General features: G+C 49.7%; 1 protein-coding gene across 1 annotated transcript in view; it reads right to left on the bottom strand.

The window, feature by feature from the left end:
* The window catches only part of LOC144773689 (uncharacterized), a 275,311-nt gene that overhangs the window by 185,282 nt on the left and 72,624 nt on the right, over positions 1 to 17,405 (bottom strand). Inside the window, 1 exon segment of the mRNA XM_078658839.1 lies at positions 14,380 to 15,078. Within this exon segment, the coding sequence (XP_078514965.1) occupies positions 14,380 to 15,078 (699 nt within the window).

Genomic DNA, 17,405 nt, shown 5'->3' with positions numbered 1-17,405 from the left:
CTTACACATCCACTCATTCTTCAATATGTAAGACATATTTAAACTTTATAGAAACAAAAAATCACTGGATGTTGTTATCAGTGATGTCATCAGTGATGTCATTTGAGATGTCATCAGTGATGTCATCAGTGATGTCACTGACCATGTCATGAATGATGTAATATGTGACATCATCAGCAGTGGATTGCGGGTGCGCGATATATAGTTAGTGCAACTAACTATATATGGAATTTCATTGGTTTTATGTCAATAAAATGTCCAGCTAACTATATATGGTCTCTAACCTATGGTTTTTGCAGTGAATTTTCAAGGTTTTGTAAATGCTAATTCCTAACTATATATGGTCTATAACCTATGGTTTTTTCAGTGAATTTTCAAGGTTTTGTAAATGCTAATTCCTAACTATATATGGTCTATAACCTATGGTTTTTTCAGTGAATATATATATATATATATATATATATATATATAGAGAGAGAGAGAGAGAGAGAGAGAGAGAGAGAGAGAGAGACAGAGTGAGAGAGAGAGAGCGAGAGAGAGAGAGAGAGAGAGAGAGAGACAGAGACAGCTGCTGGTCGCATGGGTGTACAGGAGGAGAAAATTACCTGACTAAAAGTAATAACCTCAAATGTCAGAGGCTTGAGAGACAGAAAGAAAGCGAGGCAGGCAGCTGCTTACTCGCCCCACCATGAAGCGGACGTCTGCTTTTTGCAGGAACTACACTTGACAGGGAACACTTGCGTGCGCCTGCAGGCAGGCTGACTTGGGTAGAAACATGTTCCATGCTATTCTAATTATGCAAGGCGGTGGCCATTCTCATCAGAAAAGGACTGTTGTGGCGCACGCACAAAGCCTTATGCAACCCACAGGGACGATACGTGATGCTAGAGGGCACGCTGGGGGGACACCCAATGAGGCTGATCTCGAGATATAGACCCATACTTCTTCAGAGAGGTCAGGGGGTCAACAGATACCCTAGGCTCTGGAGGCATTCTGGGGAGGAAGGGGTGGGGGGGGGCAACGTCCATACCCAAGGGCAACAGCACAACAGCATTCTATTATAGCAGACCACCGACTGACAGATATATGGCACAGTCGAATAGTAAACATGGAGGAGGGTACATGTGTGCCATCAGCCGGACCCTCTTCGTTCAGAATCGACTTCTGGCTGATCTAGAGAGACATACTTAGCTGGGTTTCTACAGTCACCCATCTTGCTAGGACCCTATCTGACCCCTCCCCGGTACTTGTTGAACTGACTCTACCAGACTACCGAGGCAGAGCGTTAAGATGGCGACTCCCGTGAGGCGCACTACGGGATCAGGTGTTCCGAGATGCCATCAGATCAGCAATAGTAGAGTAATTTGCGTTAAACGAGGGTACGGGCGATTCCCCCACTATGCTTGAGGAGGCATTTAAGTCTGTGATTCGGGGGGGGTGCATTGCAAAGCAGGCGTGGGTCCTGCGTTCACTGCGGGGAGACCTGTAGTGCCTAGAAGAGGAGATACAGGGTCTGGTAAGCAAGATATTAGGGGTAAGATTGGTGAGTTTGTAGAAGCGGCCATACAGAAGACACACTACCTTGGAAAGGAAGCATGTGCTGGAAGATACGGAGAGGGGGACAAAGCAAACAAGACACTAGCCGGCTTATTAAAGAAACCATGGGCTTGCGACTACATCAGCAAATTACGCACTTCAGACAACGAGACGGGATTGGTCAGACCACTGTCCAAGGGGAAATTATTTCCTTTAACTCCTCACTTTATGAGGCGAGGCAAAATGTTACCCACCCGGATTTGGTGGACTTTTTTTCTATCCAGCTGCTGTGGCTCGAGAACGGCCACCGCAGCTATCTGGATGAGCCGTTCTCCAAGGAAGAGGTGATCAGGGTCATCCGCGCCTTACCAGGGGATTGGGCTCCCAGACTGGATGGCCTCCTTTTACAAAGAATTTGCACCACTGCTTGTGCCACATGTAATAAACATGTATGAAGAATCGCTGGAGAAAGGAAAGCTCCCCCGTCACTTAGTGAAGCACTTATCATTACAATTCTAAAACCGGATAAAAATCCATGATCAATTTGGACAATAAAATCCTCGCAAAACTCATTACTGCGAGACTACTTCCACTGCTGCCCCCTTACCAGTGCTTTGTTCCCAGAAGGAGGTTACATCTCACAATCTAGGCACCTTTGTTGCAACAATTCAAGAAATTGACCCTCTCTCCAAGCTGCTGTGATATTTCAGGATGCCACTAAGGCATTTGATTCCTTAGAATGGTCATATTTATTCGCACTCCTTTCCCGTATGGGCGATAGCTCCAAATTCATCAAATTGATCGCTCTCCTATACTCTTCCCCTATGGTGAGGGTTTGGATTAACAGGACTATACCCCCCCTTTCCATGTATCTCGGGGCACGAGGCAAGGATGCCCGTAGTCTAGCCTTCTTTTTGCCATAGCCATGTAACCCCTGGCGGCCAGACTAAGGCACCTTCAGGCACACCGAGGCCTGGCATTCGCCCCGCGGGTAATACTGGTTTCTTTGCATGTGGATGACGTGACGCTGTACGTCAAACACCGGCCACAAACTTAGACCCCCCTCATCAGGGAGATCGCAAGATTAGGCGGCCTCTTGGGAATAAACATTAACTGGGGAAAATCGGTTATCTCCTCACTGACGGCAGTCACAGATCGGTTTCAATCGAAGTATCCACTCTGCTGGGCGGAGGGCCCAGTGAAATACCTAGGATTTTGGCTAAGCCGTAATATTGAGAAACTTTGGCAATATAACTACGTGCAACTCATGGAAAGTCGAATGGGATGGGGGGCTGGTCTGCTGCTGTACCTGGCAGGATGACAGGCCATAGCAAAAATGGTTGTTATCTCCAAGTTCCTCTATGTTTATTAACCTCCTGCTCCCCCTTAGCACTAGTTTCAGACGTCGACTACGATCGAACTTGATATCCCTTGTCTGCGCCCGGAAACAACCCAGGGTTTCTTTAAAAACCCTGACCCTACCCTTTGAACAGGGAGGTTTGGGTGCCCCAGACATGGAGCTTTACTACAATTGTGCCCAAGCTCAGTTCAGATTTCATTGGATGGATGGATGTCATTACATCGCATACTAATACCACGTGTGCCATTACAACGCGGGTATTACTACGCAATGTCAATGACATTGAATGCCATTACATCGCATACTTTCACCACGAGTATGCCTTTACCACGCAAAGGCGTGCGTGGTAAAGCTATACTTGTGGTAAAAGTATGCAAGGTAAGTGACAACCCTACCCCTACACCTACACAACACACTACTCCCACCCCTAACCCTACCCCTAAAACACTACAACACTACCCACACTACTCCCACCCCTACACTACCCTAAACCCTAAAACGCTACAACACTACCCACACTACTCCCACCCCCACACTACCCTAAACCCTAAAACACTACAACACTACCCACACTACTCCCACCCCTACACTACCCTAAAACACTACAACACTACCCACACTACTCCCACCCCTACATTACCCTAAACTCTAAAACACTAATACGCTACCCACACTACTCCTACCCCTACACTACCCTAAACCCTAAAATACTACTACACTACAACACTACCCACACTACTCCCACCCCACCCCTACACTACCCTAAACCCTAAAACACTACTACGCTACCCACACTACTCCCACCCCTACACTACCCTAAACCCTAAAACACTACAACACTACCCACACTACTCCCACCCCTACACTACACTACTCTACCCCCACCCCAAGCACAATCAGCCTTACATCTTTCCTTGTGGTTCCAGTGTCGCCGTCTCTGCTCCCGGTTCCTGCTTCCTGCATCGTCAGAGGTGCAGGTCGTTGTGAGGAAACAGCCTCAGTCTCCTCACAAAGACGTGGATAGCCCTTACATCTCATGCGTTGTAAAAGCGCATGCGATGTAATGGTATGCGTGGTTTTTACCATGCGTTGTAATTTAATTGCAACGCGTGCTAAAAACCGCGTTGAAATGGCTGTTCCCCTCATTGGATATTCCCGAACGCAATTCATGGCGCATACAGAACTGGAACACGAGCAATCGGCTCCGATACCACGGAACACGGTCCTTTAAAGGCCACAGACTAGACCGTGATCTAGGGTAGATACAATGGACTGTGAAGTATGAGCCTGGCAGGGATTTATTTGCGGGTTTGTATCGCGCTAGGATTGCGACGTAGGGCACAGCTGGAGATGTTATTTGCCCCATCTGTGCCACTGCCTCGGCACACGGCATTGCCATTCTCTGGGGATATGGGCGCCTGTAGGAGACTTAGGAAGCTTAATCTTCACACTACTGGAGATGCGTTCCCGAAGGAAACATTCATCCAGCCAGACAGAGTGATGGCAGGGTAAGGCATGGGGTTGCTTGACAGAATGCCCTCATATCAGCTCCGCGCGGCACTGCATGCTGGCTTTGCTTCTTTCCCGATGGCGCCGCCCACATTCCAGGTACTAGACTTCCTAACTAACCCATCACCTGGCAAAATGATTACCCGACTATACACAGGCATGTAGTGCACAGCGCCGATATGCATCCCTGGGGTGCGTCAGGAGTGGGAGACACTGCTGGGATTCCCCATAGGAGAGGACCAGTGGGCATACAGCTGCGGCAGGCTCAGGAGCTGTGCCCTCACTATAGGCTACGGTTGATTCACTTTAAGTTTTTGCATAGATTATACAGGACTCCTGATTGGTTATATAAAGTGGGTTTCAGTGGGGATGTGAGCTGTGTGAGATGCCGTGCCCAGGAGGCGTCCTTTTTGCATTTGGCCTGCCGCTGCCCAGATATGACATGTTACTGGGAAACCATTTTTGATGCGTTAGATAAGACGCTGAAGTGTCAGATAGAACGATCCCCCTTGATAGCGCTGCTCGGCTATGTGAGAAATGAACCTGCGACAACTAGAAAACTAGTGTCCATGCTTTTGCTGCTGGCTAAACGTCGGATAGCGATGTGCTGGGGCTGCCGCCAGAAACCGCGAGCCGCAGATTGGCTTAAGGATGCAGCTTACTTTCATGGACAGCTTTCTGATTACTGGGAACTTATGCCCGCACAGGCTCGCCGCAGGGACATCTGGGTACTATTGCGGAGGGACCTTAGTACCAACCCACAAGATCAAGATGAACCTCTCTCCTCAGATCGAGAGCTAGACACATAGGACCATATGTATGAAGCAAATTCGCATTTGCAAAGGCCGAAATTCACAGAATTTTGGCCTTTGGGAATGCGAATTAGCAAAATGATATGTATGAAGTAAAATCTGGTGCAAAATAAGGAATCGCAAAATTTGCGATTCCTTAAATGCAATGTATGAAGCCAAAAACATTTGCAAAATGCCTTTAAGGAATCGCAAATTACCACCAACTTCTAGTTGGTGGTAAGTTGCGATTTCCATGAAAAATGCACATTTTTGCATTTTTCAAAGTGCCATGTGACGAACATACATGCCCTTAGGGCATGTATGTGCGCCACATGTGCACCCATGCATATTTCAGGGGTGCAACAGGGTGTCCTTCGGACACCCCTGCGCCCTTGAAATTATTCTCAATTTGCGATTTTCAAATTGCGAATCGCAAAATTGAGAATACCTTCCCATTCATTCCTATGGGCCTCCTGGCCCATAGAAATGATTGGGAAAGTATTCCTTAATTGCCATTCGCAATTTGCTAATCGCAATTAAGGAATACTAAGAATTCGCTAAAAAAAAAGAATTTGTACATATATACCAATTTGCGATTCTGAAATAGCGATTTCTTAAAAATCGCTATTTCAGAATCGGAAATCAGTACCTTCATACATATGGCCCATAGTGTCCAAAATACACGGGACTGCCGTAGACAGCACATATCTGTGTTAGAAGAGGTGTTTAACTGGAACTCGACAGAGTGTATCTCCTTTTCTACCTGTGGTTCCAGCCAGTACACAGATCATGAAAACACAGCGTCGACGCGTTTCGGTGGTAGCCACTTCATTTGAACCATCTTTTTCAAGACCACAACATGTGACTTTCCCGGCCTTCTATGGTGCCCAAGATTTGGTCCTAAACCTGTGTTATAAAACATATAGATATCCATATCATCACTACTAAATATATGGTACTGTCTTAATAGCTTCCATAGAGTATTTTATGATCTTTCCTAAATACTAACACATCACATTATATATATCAGACTGTATATGTTTCTTGAACTTAGGCCTAAACAAAAACAAACAACCTAAGACTCCTTACCAACAACATGCCTGCATCCATCACCCCTGTTCACATCCCCCAGTTCTCATCATCCCATTGTTATTTCATTGGACTCGAGCATCCTATTCTCTGATGCTTTTCGGATGGACTGGGGACCACAGACACCTCATCCGTATAATTAAATGGGTGGAAACCTCCTTTTGTTTGGTGGTCGTTTTAATAAAACTAGGAGCCCCCGGCATATGCCCCGTGGTGGCCACACAAACTGAAAGACAGGGATTTATCCTTTAACATCCTCTATATATGTAAGTTGAACAGAATTTAATTCCATATTCCAGGCCAAGCTGTCCTTGTACCCCTGTGTGGGTACAGAGTACACCCCCCCTTCTCCCCATCGGTATCTACATAGGAGAGGGGGAGGGGGGGGCAAGCCTCCTAGTCTCTTTGCTTCCTGTATTTCATCCTCACCTTGGGTAATCTTTATCCTCCAAACCCTGGTGGTGTTTCTCAACTCTACTGTGTCCAGGGCCCTAAAGGCGGCGTCCGCCCCTCTCGTCCGTTTAACCCCGTCCAGCCCGGAATCCACAGGGTGGAACAACATTTAAAGAGACTGAACTGATGAGTTCATTCCTCATCTCAGCCCCTCCACTGAGGCCACTTGAGGAATAACACCGACCCTCAGACGGAAGAAGTCTGGCCTCAAAGAGAACAAACTTCTGTCCATAAAGTCGATCGACCTTGGCTTCGATTTTAAATTCTGGAGGTTCGATTATTAGAGATCAAACCTTGAATCAAAGGCCTGTGAGAAATGTGGGGGTATAAGGGAGAAAAAACAAAAAACTATTATAATAAATATATATTATATTAGTTATATATATATATATATATATATATATATATATATATATATATATATATATATATATATATATATTATATTATATTAATAAAGCGGCCGTCTCCCCAGGTTAACAGAGACTCTAGTTTGTTAAAAGCCCTGACCGTAGTTTTATATTTGAAGTGTATTCGATCTGAATGTCTGTTTCCGCTCGAGTATGTATAGCGGAAGCATCCTGTGTCATGACTCAGCCCCCGGGGCCGCCCCTGCTCGCTCTTTATATATAAATAAAGAAGCCCGTTCTCCCGAGTGAGAGCAAATGCTCGATTAAAGTAGTTTTAAAAGTACAGGGAGCGGAAATCCCGGCTCCGGGAGGCAGCGCACCCCGTGATCCTCGTTCAAAACTAATATGTTCCTTTGTAGCGCCTCGAGGCGCTGGAGTCTGCCCCTGGCTTCTCAACATACCTGCACTTCTTCCATCCGCCGTGCTCTCGCTCTGAGGCCTGATGGACGCGGGTTCCTCCCACGGGAGTTTCTTTCTAGCGCCTCAAAGCGAATCAGCGGCCTCAGTGAGCCCAGGCAGGTCACGGTCCTCGCGCCTCGCGTGTTAATGCACACTTCCTCTTCCTGATATACACATTAGGACTACAATATCCATCCGCCCCTGCGTCGAGGTCTGAAGGTGTGGAATCAATGCGCCTAGTGAACACAGCGCTACATGTACGTGTGGAATCAATGCGCCTAGTGAACACAGCGCTACATGTACGTGTGGAATCAATGCGCCTAGTGAACACAGCGCTACATGTACGTGTGGAATCAATGCGCCTAGTGAACACAGCGCTAAATGTGCTCTGAAAGGTCCACAGTATCTGATGATAGCGGTAACAGGCATTGATATGTCGCCCAAGCTTGTCATTCAGGGAATAGAAATTGCAAAGTAAAAACGATTTTTAAAAAACTATGGGCCATATGTATCAAGCAAATTCGCATTCTCAAAGGCCGAAATTCGCAGAATTTCGACCTTTGCGAATGCGAATTAGCTAAATGTAATGTATTAAGCAAAATCTGATGCAAAATAAGGAATCACAAAATTTGCGATTCCTTATTTTGCAATTGCATTTAAGGAATCGCAAATTTTGCAATTCCTTAAATGCAATTTATGTAGCAAAAAAAATTAGCAAAATGCCCTTAAGGAATCGCAAATTACCACCAACAGTTGCGAATTCCATGAAAAATGCAAATTTTTGCATTTTTCAAAGTGCCATGTGACACACATACATGCCCTTAGGGCATGTATGTGCACCACATGTGCACCCATGCATATTTCAGGTGTGCAACAGGGTGTCCTTTAGACACCCCTGCACCTTTGAAATTATTCTCAATTTGCGATTAGCAAATTGCGAATCGCAAATTGAGAATAACTTCCCATTCATTCCTATGGGCCTCCTGGCCCATAGAAATGAATGGGAAAGCATTCCTTAATTGCGATTCGCAATTTGCTAATTGCAAATAAGGAATTTTACGAAATCGCAAAAAAAATGCGATTTTGTACATACATACCCATTTGTGATTCTCAAATAGCGATTTCTTAAAAATCGCTATTTGAGAATCGCAAATGGGTAGCTTGATACATATGGCCCTATATATGTATCATTCCAAATTGCAATCACAAACGCCGAAATTCGCAGTTTGCGATCACAATTTGGCTAACTGGTATGTATGAAAACAAAACTGCTTCGCAAAATAAGGAATCGCAAAATTTCCAATTCCTTATTTTGCGATTGCATTTAAGGAATCGAAAAATTGCTATTCCTTAAATGCAATGTAAGAAGCACAGAAAAAGTGCAATTTGGCCTTTTTCTTTGAAAAGTGTCATGTGGCAGACATACATGCGATCAGACTCAACCAACGTGAGGTACGACTCATGAATTAGGGCAACATGCACACCATGTCTTTAAAGATACATCCAGATTTCTTGGCGTTTGGTCGCGGAGCCCAAGCCACGTATGTTTGATGTCATCACTTTTTAGATATTGACAGGGCCAGATGTAGGTAGCCAAATACCGGTCGGTAACGGCCAAAATTCGGTAATTTCGGCCGTTACCGACCGGTATTTGGAAAATAGTTCAAGTTCAAGTTCAAGTTCAAAAATTTGTATAGCGCACTACTCACCCAGAGGGTCTCAAGGCGCTTGGGGTGGGGGAGAGTATTTTACTTATCGAATATCCAAGTTTTTAGTTGCTTTCTGAAGGAGAGGTGGTTCTGTGTAAGGCGGAGGTGGGTGGGGAGAGAATTCCAGGTTTTGGCCACTAAGTAGGAGAAGGATCTTCCCCCCATGGTGGATCTATGGATGCGCGGAATTGCGGCGAGGGCTTGATTGGACGATCGTAGTTGGCGGGTGGGGGTGTAGAAGGACAGTCGCGTGTTGAGGCATTCGGGTCCTAGGTCGTAGAGGGATTTGTGTGCGTGGGTGAGGAGACGGAACGTTATTCTCTTGTTGACGGGGAGCCAGTGGAGGTCTTTCAGGTGACCGGAAATGTGAGCTTGACGGGGGATGTCTAGAATGAGTCTGGCTGAGGTGTTTGGATGCGTTGGAGTTTTTTCTGTAGTTTGGCTGTGGTTCCGGCGTAAAGGGTGTTTCCGTAATCCAGTCGGCTTGTGACCAGTGTGTGGGTGACAGTCTTTCTTGTTTCGATGGGGATCCAGCGGAAGATTTTTTTGAGCATGCGTAGGATGTTGAAGCATGATGATGAGACGGCGTTGACTTGTCTGGTCATCGAGAGGGAGGAGTCCAGGATGAAGCCCAGGTTACGTGTGTGGTCCGTAGGTATGGGTGCGGTTCCCAGGGCCGGTGGCCACCATGAGTCGTCCCAGGCAGCGGGGATGAACCTAAGATGAGGACTTCCGTTTTGTCCGAGTTCAATTTTAAACGGCTGTTCTTCATCCACTCGGCTACTTCTTTCATTCCTTCGTGTAAGTTGGTTTTGGCGGAGTTTGGGTCTTTGGTGAGGGAGAGGATCAGTTGGGTGTCGTCTGCGTAGGAGATGATGTTGAGGTTGTGTTGGCGTGCGATGGATGCGAGGGGACTCATATATATGTTGAAGAGGGTGGGACTGAGTGATGATCCTTGTGGTACGCCGCAGATGACTAAATGAGAAAATTAGATGTAGGTGGCCATTTTCCTGATTCGGTAATTTACCGAATCGCTATTTTAAGAAATCGGCAAATTACCGATTTCTTAAAATACCGAATCGGTAAATTACCGAATTTGCTATGTAGTGAGCACTCAAATATGTGCTTTTCCCCTTTTAGGATTCGTTATTTACCACCAACTACAAGTTGGTGGTAAATAATGAAAACCCTGGAAAAAGCATTTTTTTTCTTTTCCAACATTGCCATGTTGCAGACATACATGCCTTTAGGGCATGTATGTCTGCAACATGTGCACCCATACACAATTGAGGGGTGCAACAGGGTGTCAAAGTGACACCCTGCCACCCTTCAATGTTTCCCCCTTTTACCGAATCGGTAAATACTGATTCGGTAATTGGCATTCATTCCTATGGGCCTCCAGGCATCTCCTGGGGAGTTTTGCCTTGCATGCTGGCAGCGCGGCGCCTCCATTCTCGCAGCCGCGCCCCCTTGTCCTTGTCTCTGCATTTGAATGTCGGGCGCGTGTTCTCCTTCCCTGTTGTGGGGGTGGGTCTGCATCGAGCGGCCGTTTCCGTGGCCGCGCCCCCATGTGCACCCGGGCCTTTGTACGGCCTGTGCTGTCAGCCCCTTGGGGCTGGCCTCCGAGATCTCACCCAGCAGCTCAGCTCGTTCAACGCTTTTCGCTGACTCACCTTCGGCCGGGGCAGGGGCAGTCCTCGGCACTGCCTGGGCATTCCGCTAGGCGGGTTATGGCTTGCTGCCTCTGGCTTCGGTCTGTCCTGTGGCCCTTCCGTTGTCTTTCAGGAGTATGGCGGGGGTCAACTACGCGGCCGGATGCAGCTTCTTCCCACGTTTCTTTCCCGACCTCTGTCGGACGGGACCAGGCTGTTTTGCTCTTGTGAGCCTCCATGTTTCGGCTCCTCGCCTCGGACCGAGGGACGGGGCCGGGCGCCTCTGGTTTCACAGCGGAGGTTCATAGGTGTCTGCGATTGACTGGAGACAGCCATAGCCTGGGCGATGTATCGGCATTTGGTATGGACTGTTATTCTCTTATGTGCTATTTCGGTGTTTCGTTAATGCTTGCACACTGTACTGTACATGATATCACTGATGTGGTTTCTGTTGGGGACATTATTTGTACTTTTCACCACCCGGGGTCTGTGTGTGTGTTTATTTACATTTCCTCCCCGGTTGCGGGTCCCGGTTTTCCTCCCGGTTTCCCCCCATGTTTTCATGGGTTGATTGGGTGGGGCGCGTCCTTTGGGCTCGATCGGTCTCTCTTGTTCTGTCCGGCTCTCCTGCTCTCCCCGTGCTCACGGGCTCCTTGCGGGGTTTGTGTTGTGGTGCGGCTGTTCTTGGTTGGGGCCTCTGTTCAGGTTCCCTTCCACAGGTTCAGATCTTGTCGGGACCGCGTGGTCCTGTGGGTGTGCACCTCTTTCTGTGCCGGCATGCCCTTCGGGGTGTGGGTGCTACTGGTTTTCCCTGTTAAGCGGGCGCTGCTTGTCGCGTTTTGGGTCCTTTCTGGTATATTTTTTTCTGCGATTGCCGTGGGGGTGCTGTGGAGTAGTCATCCGCTCTTCAATTGGGGAAGTAGTGTGGTGCTACGGCCAGCGCGATTGGTGCTGGAACCCGGGGGCTCACGGTTCGATCCCCAATGACGGCGGATCAGCCCAGCTCCATGTGACTCTGGACAATTGCTCGCTTACTCTTCCCGAGAGCCCCCTGCGCCATGCCACTTTCGGGTTTTTGTTTTCGACCTGTAGTTTTCCCATCACTGGGCATATGGTCAGTCTTATGGCTTGCGCTTGCCCGGTGGGGTGTGTGTTCCTGGCCTGGTGTGTTGCGGACATTGTCCTGCGGTACCTCCGTCCTGTATGCTGTGGCACTGGGGGGGGTGGTGTGGCTCAGTGGGGGAGCGTTTGACTGCTGATCATTAGGTCCCCCTCCGTGGTTTCGTTCTTGGACCCTTATTTCTTTCCGTTGGGTACCCTCTCTAGGTTTGGGGTTTCCGAAGGCTACGGTTTATCTTCTGGGCCGTGCCTCTGTCTGCCCCTGCCCGTCCTTCCCTGGGCTGCTTCTGTGGTCTTCGGGTGGGCTCTTTCTTCTGATGCTGCTCTTGAGGTCTGGCCTTTTCTTTTCCAGCCCGTGGCGGTTGCATCCCCTTTTGCCTGTCTCGATTGGCGGCCTTGCGTTACCCTCCCGGTCACGTTTTCCTTGCATCCTAGGGGTTGGGGTCTCTGCTTGGGGGCCTTTTCCATGGCTGGGTCCGATGGCACAGTGGTCTCATGCGTCCGCTGTTGAGGTCTGTGTTTCTCCTCATGGTCGCGGGTTCTTCTCCTGGCGGGTCTCCTCTGTCTTTTCCTTCATCTGGGGGCGATTTTATGAGTTCCGTTCCACTGGGTGGCCTTTGCCTCCTGTGATTCGGCCCCTTGAGGCCCTTGGGTGATACATGCGCTTCGCACTTTCTCTTTGTGTTTCGCATTTGTGGCCCCGTCTGTTCCTATCCGGGTTGTTCCCCTTGGTGTGGGCCCTCAACAGGGAGTGTTTTGGGTGCCTTTGGGTCTTGCGGTGCTTTCACTGTCTGTCCGTTGGGGATCCTCCCCTTTCGGTTGGTCTCTGTGCCTTGTGGGCCTTCCCGTCTCCAGCCTGTTCCCGCGGCTGTTCCTTTTTTTCTTGCCCCGGTGGCTCCTTTCCCACCCTGTCTGCCAGTGGGTCAGGTGGTCTTTCTGTTCTGGTTTCCCCTTCCTGGGTGCTGGCGGCCTTTGCTTCCTCACTGTGTCACCCTCTCTGGTGTCTTTTGGGCTGCTCTATGGCTGGCTGCCACAGCCTTTTTGGTGCTACGCCTTGCCGTTTGGTCGTGCTTCCCATCCTTGGTCTTCCTGGGTCCCATGGCCTTCTTGCCCTGAGTGCATCTGTCCTCCTCTGCTTTCGGTTGGTGGCCGGTTCTGGACGGGTTAGCTCCTTGGTGTGTCGCAGCCTGGGTCTTCCTGGGTTTGGGCTGCCTCTCCATTGGGGTCCGTGTCCATTCCGGGTGCAGGGGGCCTTTGCTTCCCTTTAGGACGTGCAGGGGTTCCCGGTCAGGGCCGGGTCGGCTTTCTGTCGCTCGTTCCTTGGCCTCCCTGGGATTTGCCCCTGTGGGGCTTCTAGTTGCTCTCCTGGGCGGTTTCTCCCCTGCTTCGTGCTCCGGGGTGTTTGCGGGGTTCGCCCCTGTTGACCTTTTGGCGCATTGGTGCAGTTCTTGCCTGGGTCTCTTTTCTTCTGGCTCCATCCGTACCGCCCTGTCAGCTCATGTTCTCGTCTGCTCTCCTTCGGCTCTGTGGGTCGGGCCTCTTGGTGCCTGGGTCGGGTTCTCCTCGGCCATCCGGGTTTGCTTTTTCCTGGGGTCCTTTTTCCTTCCAGGGGTTCTGGGTCGACGGACTCTGTGGACTGTCCGGGGTTTTTTTCCGGTTAGTGGTACTCGCCTGTGTGCTTCTCCATTGGCGTGAGCTGCTGAACTGGTTGGCTTGGGCAATGTTTCTCTTTGGTCCGTGTTGGGCCTATGTGGGTGCAGGTTTCGTGTCCTGCCCCTGCTTTCTGGGTTTCCCTTGCTGGTTTTTGTTTCCGGCGGTGCTGTTGGGTGCCTGGGGGTGTTCCTCACGGTTCTCTTCTCCCGGGCGGGGTCCTGCGCTTTCATGGTAGCTTTGTGTCCGCATTTTCTCCCCCAGGATTTGGGGTTCCGGGGCCTGTTAGTTCTGTGGCTCTCTGGGAGTATTGCTGTGGCTTGGGCTTGTTCCGCCCTGTTTCTCCTGGGTGCTCGCTTTGGCGGCTCGCTTCCATCTTGTGGGGCGTTCCTGGGACGGCGGTCTTGGCCCGCCGCGCTGCGTGTCCTTTCCGTCGGGCTCTGTGTTTTTTCTTCTGCACCATGGAGCTATAGCTCAAAGGTGAGTCTTGTACCTTTGGTGGTGTCCGCCCTCACTGACCAGGGTTCAAATCCGGCCCATGCTGTAAAAGTATCCCCTAGTGGTACGTTTTCAAACGGTGACTTTATACTTAGGGCCCTCTGGGTGAGTCCCCGTGGCCTGATTGGTTGTGGTCTTATACTCTTCCCCTCAATGTTGAATGTTCGATTCCTGGTGTTTCGATGTTTCTTGTTCCTCCTGTACGGAGGTGGGCACCTCTGATTTCTTTTGATGGCTATTCGCTTCCTTTCCGGTAGTTTGGCCTGGTCCCTTCTGCCCTTCGGCCTCCTTGGACGGGCCTCTGGGCCTTCCGCACTTCTTGGTTGGCTGATTGTGTTCCCTCGGTGGCCCGGTCTCTTCTGTGTCATTTCCGGCTACTTCCTGGGTCTTTTTTTGCCTTGTGCCTGCCTCTGTTCTCTCGTGGTCTCGATCCTTTCCGGGGGTCCCTGTGTTGGCCTCCCTTGCAGTGTTGCTATGTTTGTCGGACTGCGTCTCTCTTACTGCGGTGCCTTTTTTGTTGGTCGCTGTGGTGGGGTTGCCCTCTGTATCGTGGGCTCTTGCCCTCCCTCTCACTTTTGGCTGCCCATTGGGCTGTCTTGGTGGATTGCTGCTTTCTCTTCTGGGGCCTGTTGCTGTTGCTTTTGGCTCTGTGCAGTCTGGTGCCGGGCATTCTCTGTGCTCCTTTGGTCTTTCCCGGGGGCAGGTTTTCTGGCGGCACTTCGTGTCGCGGGGGTCCTGGTTTTTGGCCCTTCCATTGTCTTTCAGTCCCGGGCTGGTTCTTATGGCTCGTGGTTGCCTCTCTTGGGTGGTTCTTCTGCTCGTCTGGCCTGTTTGGTTGTCCTCTTCCGTGGAGGTCCCATCCTGGTCCGTTGGTTTCTTGTGGGTTTCCATGAAGCCGCTTGGCTTTGGTATATGCTCACTTTGTTAGTCATGTGGCGAGGAAGACTAATGAGGTGGTAATGCCCCGATTACTTACCGGTTATCTTCATTACTCGAGTATAGTCTTCCTCAACACACGAGTTCCCATCCCTCCCTCCCTGTCTGGCTATCGGCTTCATGTTTATGCTTGGTAGTTTCAGGCTGATTGGTTGGGCCAGCCCGCCTCTTATAGAGGTCCGGGGTGTAATGGGTCGGCCATATTGGGAAGGCATGGGAGGCTGACTTTTTCCTTTGGAGGGTTCTGGTGTGGAGCTGAAGCTCACTTTGTTCACTTTGTTAGTCATGTGGCGGGGAAGACTATACTCGGAGTAATGAAGATTACCGGTAAGTAATCGGGGCATTCCCACACCATATGATAAAAGGTAGCCGGATGCCCGCAGCCCTTTAGACACAGGTCATTTTGTCTAAATCCGATGTATTAATCTGAATCTGAGCGTAATAGCAGCCTCTCTAGGCAACATTAGCGCCTGTCTCTAGCCCTCCTCATCAATCGGCCCAAGGTCTCCCTCCCAGTGCTCCTTAAGCTTTCCAAAAGTATCAGGCAAATTATTACTAAGTTTTTTATAGGTCAAGGAGATCGCCTTGTACTGCAACAACCCATCCAACAAGCGATCTTCAAGGGGTGAGGATTCCAGTATGTCCTCGCAGCTAGGGAAGGCCACCTGCAAAGCATGCCTAATTTGCAGATACCTAAAAATCTCTCCTGGGGCACAGTGGTAGGCCTTTTGCAGCTCCTCGAATCTGAGAATTGCTCCTCTTTTAACCAGATCTTTGACTGTCGAGATACCAATGACATCCCACCTATCAATCCCCGGGTGAAAGCAAAGCATGCCGAGTTTCTGTGAATACCACAGTGGCGTTGCCTTGGTGAGCACCCCTGCCCATCCCAGACGTGAGTTAGCTAACTGCCAGATCTGTATCGTATGTAATGTGGGGCCAATATATTGTTGCTTCTTAGTACATATGCAAATCAGTCTGTCCCGCTTTGTTCACCATAAGTTGGCAGGGTATGCTCAGAGTGGGCTAAAGAATGGTGATGGATTAAACCCAGATCTGTTGACTGGGTGTGAGTGTTTGATTGGTTCAGATGCTCCGCCAATCACCACCCCCTTTTGTACCGCTTTGTTCACCATAAGGCGGCAGACCTGTAAGCAGAGAACGGCCTGGGACCAGGGTTCAATTCCCGACGCGGCAGGGTCTTGGACCAGGGTCAACGGACTCGATAATTCTCGCCTCAGTGCCTACTCTAACCAGGGAACACACTCGGTAACTCTGGGCATTAAGCTTGCCTCATCTCTACAACGGCCCCCCACAGACGCCGGGGATGCCTGGTTTCACCCTGGAGATACCCAGAAAAGGGACCATCTCACAGGGAAAACCAGGACGTGTTCCCCAGCGGTCTACAGCGCCAGGACACTCGGGTAGAGTAACAGTGCGCTTTACAAGTATCCAACATAAGTTGGCAGGGTATGCTCAGACGTGAGTCCCTTGCTCACTTTGCCACTGGATTCAAGCAAGCCTGGCTCAAGACGGCTGGAATGCCAGAAACCGGTCCTGGGAAGCTTGATACCGGTCCAGGGAAGGTATGGCTTGGCAGTTCCGGCTGGACTGTTACCATGAGGCACAGGGTCAGACTGATTTGCATATGGCCATGTCTGAACTGGGGTGGCAGAGTGGGCTAAAGAACGGTGATGGATTAAACCCAGATCTGTTGACTGGGTGTGAGTGTTTGATTGGTTCAGATGCTCCATCCATCACCACCCCCTATTGTACCGCTTTGTTCACCATAAGTTGGCAGGGTATGCTCAGACGTGAGTCCCTTGCTCACTTTGCCACTGGATTCAAGCAAGCCTGGCTGAAGACGGCTGGAATGCCAGAAACCGGTCCTAGGAAGCTTGATTCCGGTCCAGGGAAGGCATGGCTTTGCAGTTCGGGCTGGACTGTTCCCATGAGGCACAGGGTCAGACTGATTTACATATGACCATGTCTGAACTGGGGTGGCAGAGTCGGCTAAAGAACTGTGATGGATTAAACCCAGATCTGTTGACTGGGTGTGAGTGTTTGATTGGTTCAGATGCTTCGTCCTTCACCACCCCCTTTTGTACCGATTTGTTCACCATAAGTTGGCAGGGTATGCTCAGACGTGAGTCCCTTGCTCACTTTGCCACTGGATTCAAGCAAGCCTGGCTGAAGACGGCTGGAATGCCAGAAACCGGTCCTAGGAAGCTTGATTCCGGTCCAGGGAAGGCATGGCTTGGCAGTTCGGGCTGGACTGTTCCCATGAGGCACAG

Source organism: Lissotriton helveticus, chromosome 8 (assembly GCF_964261635.1).
Source record: "Lissotriton helveticus chromosome 8, aLisHel1.1, whole genome shotgun sequence".
In the NCBI taxonomy this organism is placed as follows: Eukaryota; Metazoa; Chordata; class Amphibia; order Caudata; family Salamandridae; genus Lissotriton; species Lissotriton helveticus.
Note: the sequence above shows the minus strand (reverse complement) of the source record. Positions and strands in the feature narration are given on the sequence as shown.